Below are 12,649 nucleotides of genomic sequence, written 5' to 3'. Positions count from 1 at the left end.
TCTTAAAGCATATAGGTAATCTCAGAGAAGCTGCCAAGTGGATGGATGAAGCTCAGTCTTTAGACACAGCTGATAGATTCATCAACTCCAAATGTGCAAAATACATGCTTCGAGCAAATATGGTAAAAGAAGCAGAGGAAATGTGCTCCAAGTTCACAAGGGTAGGAAATAGCGTGTAATTGTCTGAGTTAGTAAAATTAAAGTTAAGTTCTGTGGTGATGTGTGAAGTTTGCTGCTGAAGTTCCTAAGAATTCACTTCTGTTATTATTTTTTTTAATCTTGTTTAGCTCATATCCTAAGTATGGTTTCTTACTGTGGTTGATGTATGTGCATGTGCTTCTGGTGGGAGATAATTAAAAAGCAGTAACAGGAGCAAAAATACCTTTATACAGAAATAAGCATTATGCCATACTTCAGTGCTTATATGCAAGATTTGATTTATTGCTCTTTTGTTTCACTAGTAATTTGTGACTGCTGTTTAATTTCTCAGTTACAGTGTCTTAACTTCATAATAGCTCATAGAGTTCTTTCTCTGTAGAACTAACTTCTGATGACTACTGGTCTCTGTGACATTAAGAATTTAAGTTCTTTCAAATTTTTAGGCTAAACATTTATTCCTTTTGTTTCATCTTTCACCATCCTTTCATATCCTTTTCTACACAGACTTTCTGTTATATTGTAAAAACAGTACATGTTTATGGTTAAAAATATAAGGAGGCTAATGGAACAGAATAGAAAACTATTCACACGTATTTGGAAACTTGGTATGTATCAGAGGTGCTTTAAAAATCAGAGATGAAAAGATGTTGTTTGGATAATTATTTGTGTTGAAAAAAATAAAATGACATCCTTGTTACACTGCACACAGATCAGTTACAGGTGGATTAAAGATCTAAAAGCAAACCTTTCACACTTTTAGAAGAAAGTATAGAAGTTTATCTTTAGGGCTCAAGGTAGGAAACATTTCTTAAGACACCAAACACATAAAAGTACAAGAGTAAAATTGATACACTTGATTATATCAAAATTAAAGATAATGTATAACAAAAAATAATTATAAGCAAAGTGACAAGGTAAACCATAGAATTGGAGAAGATATTTCCAACTCATATAAAAAGAAAAGAATTTATAAAGAAAGCCAAAGAATTCACTGAAATAGTTACACATTGAATGTAGCATAGAGTCATTATGAGAAAACCATGTTTCAAGTTTGATTTCCAAGTTTTAATTAAGATACTTCAAAATAAATAATTTATATCTCCAAGTGCATTACATACAAAGTGGAGGGCTTTAGTGCTGGTGTTTGTAAGTAAGTTGTTTAGGATGAGAATAAGTTACCACTGTGCTCTGTGATGCTAATGTATCACTAATATAGCACCAGTGTACCACCTTGTTTAAATGTTAACTGGATTCTAGTCGTGTCTGGGTGTTAAGGGAAACCCCTTATAATTTAGAAGCCACAGAATAGCTTGAACTTTTATTGTGAAAATTTAACTACTTGCAAGAATGATGTCATAGAAACATTAAATACACATACACACACAATACTCAATAAGAAAAAGATGAGACAGTACAAATATGGGCAAAGGAGATGAATAATTAGTTCACAGAAGTAGAATATGGAATGGCCAAAAGATATCTTCATTAGTAATCAGGGAAAAAAACAATATATCATTTTTTACCCGTGAAATTACCCAGAAATTTAAGACTGACATTACTTGGTATTGACATATGACATGTCATTCATACACACACAAACACACACATGCACACACGTCTAACGTACGTATACCATATATCTGTGTTGTGTATATATTTATGATGAGAAAGAAGCAATGTATGGCCTATGCATGTGATGTACATATACACATATAGGTTTAATTTTTCATTAAAGGCTACTACTTATAGACCATTAGTTGTTTCTCATCATAAAAGCGCTTTTTCTTTTTTTTTTAATTTTAATTTATTTTTGGCTGTGTTGGGTCTTCATTGCTGCACGTGGGCTTTCTCTAGTTGTGGTCAGCAGGGGCTACTCTTTGTCGCAGTGCGCAGGCTTCTCATTGCAGTGGATTCTCTTGTTGTGGAGCACGGGTTCTAGGCGTGTGGGCTTCAGTAGCTGTGGCGTGCGGACTCTAGAGTGCAGGCTCAGTAGTTGTGGCGCACGGGCTTAGTTGCTCAGTGACATGTGGGATCTTCCTGAACCAGGGATCAAACCCATGTCCCCTGCATTGGCAGGTGGATTCTTAACCACTGTGCCACCAGGGAAGTCCATAAAAGAGCTTTTTCATCTGAACCTGCTTGACTTCTACTTTCTGGTATTTAGAGTGATGCTAATAATTTGTATACCATTTGTAAGGGAAAAGAGAAAAATGGCTCTAACAATTACTAATCACTGAACCAAGTACTTTATATACATGATATTGTTTGTATATATAATCCTATATCATTACCTTCATATTGCAGTTAAGAGAATGTTTAGAGAGGTCAATTACTCTGCCAGCTGGAGATCACCCAGCTAGTCATTCGTTTGGAGACAGGATTCTAGCTTAGGTAGACTCTTATTTTTTTTTTTTTTTTTTTTTTTGGCTGCGTTGGGTCTTTGTTGCTGCGCACGGGCTTTCTCTATTTACGGCGAGCGGGGGCTACTCTTTGTTGCAGCGTGTGGGCCTCTCGTCGCAGTGGCTTCTCCTGTTGTGGAGCACGGGCTCTAGTTGCGTGGGCTTCAGTAGTTGTGGCACATGGGGTCAGTAGTTGTGGCTTGCGGGCTCTAGAGTGCAGGCTCAGTAGCTGTGGTGCATGGGCTTATTTGCTCCGCGGCATGTGGGGTCTTCCCAGACCAGGGCTTGAACCCGTATCCCCTGAATTGGCAGGCGAATTCTTAACCACTGTGCCACCAGGGAAGCCCTAGGTAGACTCTTTAAAACCCATGTTTTAGAATTATGTAGTAGGATACAAACTAGTGTTTCTAAAACTCATATGGCATAGGATCAACAGTAATTGCAAAGTGGCAGATGTAGTGGTGGTGCAAAGTATTAGCAAGAATGATGGTAATGATCAAGGGGTCAATCCAAGAAGAAGATCTAACAATCATAAACATATATGTACCCAACATAAGAGCACCTAAATACATAAAGCATATATTAATAGACATAAAGGGAGAAATGACAGTAACATAGTAATAGTAGGGGACTTTAATACCCCACTTACATCAATGGACAGATCATCCAGACAGAACATCAGTAATGTTCTAAATCATTTCTAAATGCTTTCTAAAGCTGAAAGCATTTCCTCTGAGATCAGGAACAAGTGAAGGATGCCCACTGTTGCCACCTTTATTCAGCATAGTATTGGAAGTTCTAGCCACAACAATCAGACAAGAAAAAGAAATAAAAGGAATCAAATTTAGAAAGAAAGTAAACTGTAACTGTTTGCAGATGACATGATACTGTATATAGAAAATCCTAAATGTACCACCAGAAAACTGCTGAAGCTTATTAATGAATTCAGTTGCGGGATACAAAATTAATATACAGAAATCTGTTGCATTTCTATACACTAACAACAAACTATCAGAAAGAGAAATTAAGGAAACAATCCCATTTACCATAACATCAAAAAGAATAAAATACTTAGGAATAAACCTATCCAAGGAAGTAAAAGACTTGTACTCAGAAAACTATAAGACACGATGAAAGAAATTGAAGAGGTCATAAACAGATGGAAAGATATATTGTGTTCATGGATTGGAAGAATTAATATTGTTAAAATGACCATACTACTGAAGGCAATCTATACATTCAGTGCAGTTCCTATCAAAATACCAAGGGTGTTTTTTCACAGAATTAGAACAAATAATTTAAAATTTTTATGGAAACTCAAAAGACCCTGAATAGCCCAAACAAGCTCCCTGACTTCAGACTGTACTACAAAGCTACAGTCATCAAAACAGAATGGTATTGGCACAAAAACAGACACATAGATCAGTGGAACAGGATAAAGCCCAGGAATAAATCCCACACACTTATGGTCAATTAATCTACAACAAAGGAGGCAATAATATACAGTGGAGAAAAGACAGTCTCTTCAGTAAGTGGTGCTGGGAAAACTGGACAACTACATGTAAAAGAATGAAATTGGAACATTCTCTAACACCATATACAAAAATAAACTCAGGATGGATTGAAGATCTAAACGTAAGACTGGAAACCATAAAACTCCTAGAAGAAAACATAGGCAGAACACCCTTTGACATAAATCATAGCAATTTTTTTGAATCTGTTTCCTAAAGCAAAGGAAATAAAAGCAAAAATAAACAAATGGTACCTAATTGGGCTTAAAAGCTTTGTCACAGCAAAGGAGACCATGGACAAAATGAAAAAACAACCTACTGAATGGGAAAAAAGATTTGCTAAAGATGTGACCCATAAGGGGTTAATATCCAAAATAAACAGCTCTTACAACTCAATGTCAGAAAAACAAACAATGTGATGAAAAAATGGGCAGAAGACTTGAATAGACATTTTCCAAAGAAGACATGCAGATGGCCAGCAGGTGTATGAAGAGATGCTCAATGTCGTTAATCATCAGAGAAACACAAATTAAAACCACAGTCTGGTGTCACCTCACACCTGTCATAATGGCTGCCCTCAAAAAGACCACAAATAACAAATGTTGGTGAGGATGTGGAGAAAAGGGAATACTGTTGGTGAGAATCTAAACTGGTGTGGCCAGTGTGGAAAACAGGATTGAGGTTTCTCAGAAAAAATAGAGATACCATATGACCCAGCAGTTCCACTCCTGGGTATAGATCCAGAAACAAATGAAAACACTGATTCAAAAAGATATATGCATCCTAATGTTCATAGCTTTACAGTTGCCAATATATGGAAGCAACCAGTGTCCATCAACAGAAGAATGGACAAAGCAGATGCGGTATATATGTATATACAATGGAATACTACTCAGCCATAAAAGAGAATGAAATTTTGCCATTTGCAACAACATGGATGGACTTGGAGGGTATTATGCTAAGTGAAGTAAGTCAGACAGAGAAACACAAATACTGTATGATACCACTTACATATGGAATCTAAAAAATAGAGCTAGTGAATATAACAAAAAGGAAACAGACTCTCAGATATAGAGAATAAATTAGTGGTTACCAGTGGGCCGGGAAAGAAGGGGACAGGGGCAAGATGGGGGTAAGGGATTAAGAGGTGCAAACTATTGTGTATAGAATAAATAAGCTACAAGAATATATTGTACAACACAGGGAATGTAGCCAATATTTTATAATAACTGTGTAAATGGAGTATAACCTTTAAAAATTGTGAATTACTGTTATACACCTATAACAAATTATTGTACATCAGCTATATCAATAAAAAAAGGATGATGGGTATTAGAGAAAAATAAAATTAGGAAAATGGTACTGTTTCTGTTCATGTAGCACCTAATCACATGTAAAGTCACATGACATTTTACAGCAAGGTAATTAAGGCTCTGAAGAGGTTACCTGAATCATCTTTGGTCACATAGTCAGTAGTACTGGGGCTCAAACTCTTCAATGCCCTTTCCACTGTGTCACAATTTTGAAGATTAGAAATTAGAAGAAGTCCAAGAGTAGATGTAAAAGCAGTGATGCTTGTAGAGAAAAGTACCACCTGGAAGGCCAAGCTAGATTAGAAATAAAGTACAATTAGACATGAGTATATAAAACTTCTTAAGTTAAATAAATTCAGTGGTTTTCAAAAAACAAAAAACAAAAAACAAAAAACACCCACACAGCAAATCACAGCCGACTAGGATATGTCTGAAAAGGCCCAGAAGAATGAAGGGGAAGAAAGAAGGGGAAAGGTTGGCTGTTTGAGGAGGGTAGTCCTCAGAGTCTGGGGCTCCGCTTGCTCATCGTAATCATCTCCGATCATCCACTCTTGACAAGTTGCTGTGCTGTATGGAGGGCCTGTTAGTGTATCCATACTGCTTCACCCCGTGGCCAGGCATGTCCCTAATGTGTGGTGGATAGCAATGAACTGGGGGAGGAGAATTGCTAATGACTCTGATATTCAGTTTATATCTGCTTGGTAATAAGTGAGTGAAGTGCTCATATTTCCTTCTTGCGGATTCTTCACAGTTTAGAATATTTGTAGAGTTGCTGATGCAAGTTGGAAAGTTCTAGTTAGTAAAGTTTTGAAATGAAAAATAATGTAGATTTCTTATAAACATGTAGTCATCAAAAAATGGAATATATATGCAGCCCTAAAGATGACATAAAATACCACCATAATTTCCTTTACCCAGAGATAACTGTTTTTTATACTTGAATTCTGAAATTGAACTCACAATGGGTGTGAAAGAGAAGTGAATATTAAACTTATATAAATGTACCCATATTTTTACCATCTTTCCTGGGGTCACATAAAGTATATTTTAAATAACTGTTCTAAATTGTGACAAAACTCCAGTGCCCCTGCGCTGAAACTAGGTACTCTATGTCTTACACTGTTCTAGAATACACACTGAGCCTGAGCTAACAAATATTCTTAATAAATTCCATTATTTGGTTTTGTCAGCCCACTGCAAATAGTTGGCATGGAACAGGACATGCTGTTAGAAGCAGACACATGGGTACAAAGGAAGTGACAACTGATAGCCTGGAGGGGAGGGAGGAGACTTGGGAAACTGAAAAGCAGGCTTGGAACTACTAGTAAGCGATTTGAAAATGATGTTGTAAATAACAGTGATCCTAAGTTGGCAAGGAAAGATGAAGTAAGTAACTTTTGCTTAATAGACAAAAGATAGGCAGTGCTTCGTAGGATTACTGTCTTAAATAGATTGAGTAAAAGCTTTGGTGTTGAAAACTTAGCTTCAGTAATCTGCAGTCTTTTCTATGTAGGTTGTTGAATATCTCAACAGAGCTGGAAAATAAGACATGTAATTTTAAGTTGATAGGAGCCTTTTGGAAGCACATTGATATATTTGTTATATAATTTGTTAATGCTGTTTATTGTCATAATAATCCTTGTAGACATAGTTGTAAAAGAGAAAAATGAGATTTTAAGGATCTCTTTTATTTGTTTGCTTCCTTTATTTATGATTGCTTCCATTTCAGGAAGGAACATCTGCCATGGAAAATCTAAATGAAATGCAATGTATGTGGTTTCAAACAGAATGCATTTCAGCGTATCAGCGTTTGGGAAGATATGGGGATGCTTTGAAAAAATGCCATGAAGTAGAAAGGGTAAGTTAATAGAGTTTTGGCTTTATTTTTCTGCTGTAAGGTGACAAAAAAAGCAGGTAGATTTCTACATGGGATCATCTACCTCTTATAACTACTTTGGAAACTTCATTGTGAAAAAATTCTTGATCTTTAGCCTTTCAAACATTCAGAAGTTGTGAATAAATGATTGCTTTCTTTTGATCCTCAAATGGTTATGATTTCGACATGTCTGCATACTTTTGCCTGAAGGAAGAAGGAAAAGATTAGTAAGTTATTGTTGCTATTATTAACATATACTCAAAATTTCTATTCCCTAATCGGGCCATTATTGATTTTCATCTCTAGCCTAGAAAGATGCACAAGCTGATGGCCACCTCTCTCCTCTTTATGTCAGGATCTGCTCTATAGTCAGCCTCTCTCCAGTTTGTCTTCCCAGGATATTTGTTCTCACATTCAGCACTTTGTACACAATGTGTGGCTGGTTTGCAAGCTTATTTTATTACTTGCTAGGATTATGTGTGTGATGTGCCTTTAGTAAGGGGACTTTTCTTTTCCTTGTGTGTGAATTTTTGTTTTCCTGTTCTTTGTCATCTCTGAAGCACTCTCCTTCCAAATGGACCACAGGAGGAAAAGAGCCACAAATGCACCCCTGAGGCAGCCCTCAGCAGCCTTCAGCTGGGGGTCACTCGGCAGCACTGTCCCAAGCTGACGCAGTATAGAGCCACAGGCGGCGTAGTCAGGTGAGCCTGATGTCTGCACTCTGGCAGTCACTTTGGCCTTTTTCCCACATGAAACTTCTGAGGTTGCCCAAAAGGAAGGCTAAATCTTAGGGGGTGGCTTTGGTTGGGAACTGGAACTAGGATTCTACCTGAGCCCTTTTAGAAATAGCTTAGTTTTTGCTTTGCTTTGTTTTGTTTTGTTTTTTTTCCTTTTTAAGCCTGGGCTTGATGGCTGGATTGCTGGGGAAAATCCTTCTCATCTTCTTGGAAAATATAAAGCCTTTGGATGATATATTCAGGCAGTATCCAAGCATTCTAAGTTTAAATCAGGCTCTTATTTCTGTGACAAAACCTAGATCACTAGCTTGTTTCGATACTCCTAGATGATGGTCACTCTAAAAGCATTCTGCTCGTTACTAAGGAAAGACATTTTTATTAACCAGGATGTTCTCAGGGAGTGGTAGATTGTTTCCTGAATGAACAGCCTGCTCGGCACATATGGACCAGTAATTCCAGCAAGACCATAATTAGAACTTTATCAGATTTTCTGTGAAAGTCAAATTTGAACACCTGGGGATCATTATGAACTTTTCCAGCTCTAGTCCCATTCCTCCTAACATTAGTAACTGTACTACTTTATTCTTTTTAATATTTTTTGAAGATTGTTAGACTATGATTACTAGCTATTCCATTACTAAGTTTCATTTAGACTTTGCTTTCCCCTGAGTTTTCAGTGATTTTGAACTACTGCAGTTGAACCCTTGACCAGAGTGGGCGTTGGGGTGCCAGCGCTGTGTGAGGTTGAGAATCCCTCTGTGCCTTCTTGATGGCTCTTTGTTTGTGCGGTGCCTACATATCCGTGGTTCTGTATCCATGGATGCAGCCAACCGTGGATTGTGTAGTACTGTAGTATTTACTGTTGAAAAAAATTCACATATTGGTGGGCCCACGTGGTGGTGTTCAAGGGTCAGCTGTACTTCCAGTTCAAGAAATATGTTTTGACTGGTAGAAAGCAGTTTTGAAGGAAAAAAAATTAGAGGAAATCATTGGTTATCAGAGATTAAAACGTGGTAGAAATCGTCACCCTCTGGTCATGTTATATAACTGTTATTGCTAGAAACTTTACAAAGTGTCTTTAGGGTTTGCTGTTGGTGCTTGAAAATATAACCAGAAGCAGATAAGTAAGAAAAGGTCCTTCATATTCCACTTGTAAGCTAGTCTTAATAGTGAATGATTTCTACTAAAAAGTAAATATTATAAGACTTAGCTCTTCTAGTGGTTATGTGTAAAAATATTAGTGTATAGTACAAATAGGGTGATTAAATGTTTGCTGATTAATGCTTCTGAATTTAATTTCGAATGAAATTAATATCTAAAAGAAAATTCTTGATGATATAATTGTAAGGATTTACGAGTAATTACAGAAATCAAAGATATAATAGGTATCTGTTTGAGCTTTGTGCCTAGGTTTTAAATATTTTAGTAAAGAAATGAGCACCTTTCAGATACAAAATTTTGCAGTTGAACGTCTAAATAGAAGGTCATTGAATAGAGAAATAAGTTCCAAGAAGGGCTAAGTCCTTCTCCCTTCAAGAATTCATTCAAGAGTTCCTTCATTGAAGGCAGTTTCAGCTTAGGTCATACTGCTGTATGCTCGTACTAATTGGATTTGAAACATTAGATTTCTAGAATGGCCCACTGTAGCACTGTTTCTGCCTTAATCTTGCCCCCCTTATAGGATTTTAGGATTATATATAAAGATTATGTAGTCCAACCCAATCCAATGTTTAGAACTTGTTTTATTAACAAGATAAGACAAAATGACCACCTTCAAAGTATTGGCTGTAAACTTGTGTTCAGAATAATATTTTTAACTATTTTATCTTTCAAGAATTGAGCTTTCTTTTCCTTTTTTTTCAGGTGATTAGTTTCTCATTATTTTAGTGTATTGATTTATATCTGAAACAGGAACAATGTATATTTCTAAAACTTTTTGATAAGATCTAAGATTTCTGATAGATCAAAACCATAGGAAATTCATAAATTTATCTTCTAGTGCATCTTAATCTTTATCAAATTGACATGTGCTTTTATTTATTTTTAAAAATTTATTTATTTTAATTAATTTATTTTTGGCTGCACTGGGTCTTCGTTGCTCCACGCAGGCCTTCTCTAATTGTGGCAAATGGGGGCTACTCTTGGTTGCCATGTGTGGGCTTCTCATTGCGGTGTTTTCTCTTGTGGCAGAGCACAGGCTTTAGGCGCGCAGGCTTCAGTAGTTGTGGTGCATGGGCTCAGTAGCTGTGGCTTGCAGGCTGTAGAGCACAGGCTCAGTAGTTGTGGCGCACAGGCTTAGTTGCTCCGTGGCATGTGGGATCTTCCCAGACCAGGGATTGAAACCAATCATGTTCCTTGCATTGGCCGGCGGATTCCTAACCACTGTGCCACCAGGGAAGTCCTGACACATGCTTTTATAACAACCGATTTTCTATAAAGAAAACAGAGTTGCTTATTGCCCTAGTTGGTCTAGTTATTATTATTTCTTAAGTCCAGAAATTTTTGTAGCCTTTCTATGTATGAGCTCCTATTAGTCTCCTGCAGCAACTCTGAGAAGTACTGGGTGGGAGAATCTGGGTCAGAAGCGAAGGCCTAATAGGAAATTCCTAAAGAAAACCATACTTTTAAGCTGTGAATAGCATTTCTTAATTTTTTGATGACTTGTCTTACTTTGATACAAGCCTAATTTTGACAACTTAAGCAATTCCTGCCAGCATTCCCCCCGCATTTTCCCTCACCCCCAAAAGAGAGAACTAGTGTTCATGATGAGGGGCAAAGTGAGTTAAGGGCATAGGCTGTATGTTAAAATTAGGGTGCCTAATTTCTGCAGTGACCTAAGTGACCATATCATGTTCATGTTTGGCTGAAGAGCAGGGAAGGTAACTTTACCTATCTGCCTGTTTGTGTTATCGAGTATATTTTTATGTTTTATAAATTTGGAGACTTAAACATCACCCCAAGGTAGTTCTGGGGAGATCTTTGTGGTAATGGAATAGTTCTTTATCTTGATTGTGGTGGTGGTTACACAAATCTACATATGATAAAATCACATGGAACTATACACACACATTAAGCCAATGTCAGGTTTTTGTTTTGATAGTTACTATAGGATGTAACCTTGTGGGGAAACTGAGGGAAGAGTATATGGGACATCTCTATACTATCTTTGCAACTTCCTTTACCTATAGTTATTCCAAAATTAAAAGTTTAAAAAAATCAACCTAAGATTATTTAATTGTTTTTAAGTAGGAATATGCCATTCCTGAGCAGGTTCCTGAGACACAGGGCTTTCAGTGGAAAAACTGAGAAAGCCTCAGACAAGCTGGGATAAGTTGGTTACCCTATTTATGGAAGACATTAACTGGAGAGAGGCAGCCTATGGGCTGTTACTGATAAAGAGGCGGCTTAAATGTTTGTGGTTCCATATGGCTCCCTCTAAGACTTGACTTAAATCTATGTCTACTAATGCTATAGGAATATCTCTTGAAACTTGTGTCTGCCTTTTTACACATAAATGTTTCTCACCCTTAAAAAAAGTCCTGTAATCTCTCAGATGTTTTCATCTCATTATGTGTGCCATGATTTGGGGCACTGCCATTTTTCCTCAGTCAGTTGTATTGAATTTTAAGATATTATAGTGCTAGATATAACTTGATTTATATTAGCCGTGAACAACTATGTAATTCCTTGATTTAAAAAAAGTTTGTTATTATTTGTCGTCTTAATGGGAGGATGCAACTTTCAAATATAACATTAAAGCATGATTCTTGAACTAGGAAATATAAACTAATTTAAAATGTTCATTTTTTTCTTCCCCATTTCTTTCCTTCACAATGTATACTTTTATTCTTTTTATCTTAGTATTCTTCCCTTAAAGTCTCAGGTACTTACTGTAATTCTGTGTATAGTGTATTTCTAATTACCAAGATAGCTAAAATTATCAAATGATATGAAAAATTACTAATGTGTTCTCTGCACAGTGAGTTGCTAGGCCTCCAGGACAGAGGGAAAATGAAGTAGTAGCAGTGTTTGATCTGTGTTTGTGTAATGAATCATTCATTTTCCTATATAATTTTGGCAAAGCTAAAATAGGGGAAAACTTTGAAAGAAGATGGAGGTAGAGATGCATGTAGGGAAGAAAATAAAAGTATAAATTGTTTTGTCAGAGGGTTAGTTGTCTTTTTTCCATGTAGAGGATTAGTTCTTAACCCTTTTTGGGCCATGGACCCTTTGAGAATTGGATGAAAGCCTCAAGCTCTCTCCTTAGGAAAATGTTATTATGCTTGTTTATACGTAGACTCCAGATTAAGAACTTTTGCTAAAATGGAATGTAAGTAGATAAATGGGAGTTTAATGAGTGAGAGAAAACCATAATGCTCTGCATTTGTAAAGTAGTTTACTGTTCAGAATGAACTTTAAAATAATTATTTGATCCCTTAGCAACCTTATGAAATTAGCTGTATATATTGATATTTCTTTATTCCTAACTTAGGTTAAATAATTGAGGCTCTAGGAAATTAACAGGTCACATGACTGATAAGCAGCTTCTCTCCTGAGTTGGCAAATGTTGTGCTTATTGAATGCCTGCTGTGCTAGGCCCTGTGCCAGGTAGTGGGGATGGATATGATAGGCTTGTCCTTGAAGAGCTCTTGGT

The 12,649-nt window shown here is 36.6% G+C and overlaps 1 protein-coding gene across 4 annotated transcripts in view; it reads left to right on the top strand.

Annotated features, from left to right (window-relative positions):
- NAA16 (N-alpha-acetyltransferase 16, NatA auxiliary subunit) overlaps positions 1–12,649 on the top strand; it is a 67,276-nt gene that overhangs the window by 45,817 nt on the left and 8,810 nt on the right. For 3 of the 4 annotated variants that reach the window (XM_060079830.1, XM_060079829.1, XM_060079831.1), the window contains 2 exons: positions 9–161; positions 7,112–7,240. In XM_060079830.1, coding sequence (XP_059935813.1) covers positions 9–161; positions 7,112–7,240 — 282 coding nt within the window. Of the gene's footprint in view, positions 1–8; positions 162–7,111; positions 7,241–7,818; positions 7,960–12,649 lie in introns of all 4 variants that reach the window. The other variant, XR_009530270.1, reaches the window with a different exon arrangement.

Source organism: Mesoplodon densirostris, chromosome 17, assembly GCF_025265405.1.
Source record: "Mesoplodon densirostris isolate mMesDen1 chromosome 17, mMesDen1 primary haplotype, whole genome shotgun sequence".
In the NCBI taxonomy this organism is placed as follows: Eukaryota; Metazoa; Chordata; class Mammalia; order Artiodactyla; family Ziphiidae; genus Mesoplodon; species Mesoplodon densirostris.
Note: the sequence above shows the minus strand (reverse complement) of the source record. Positions and strands in the feature narration are given on the sequence as shown.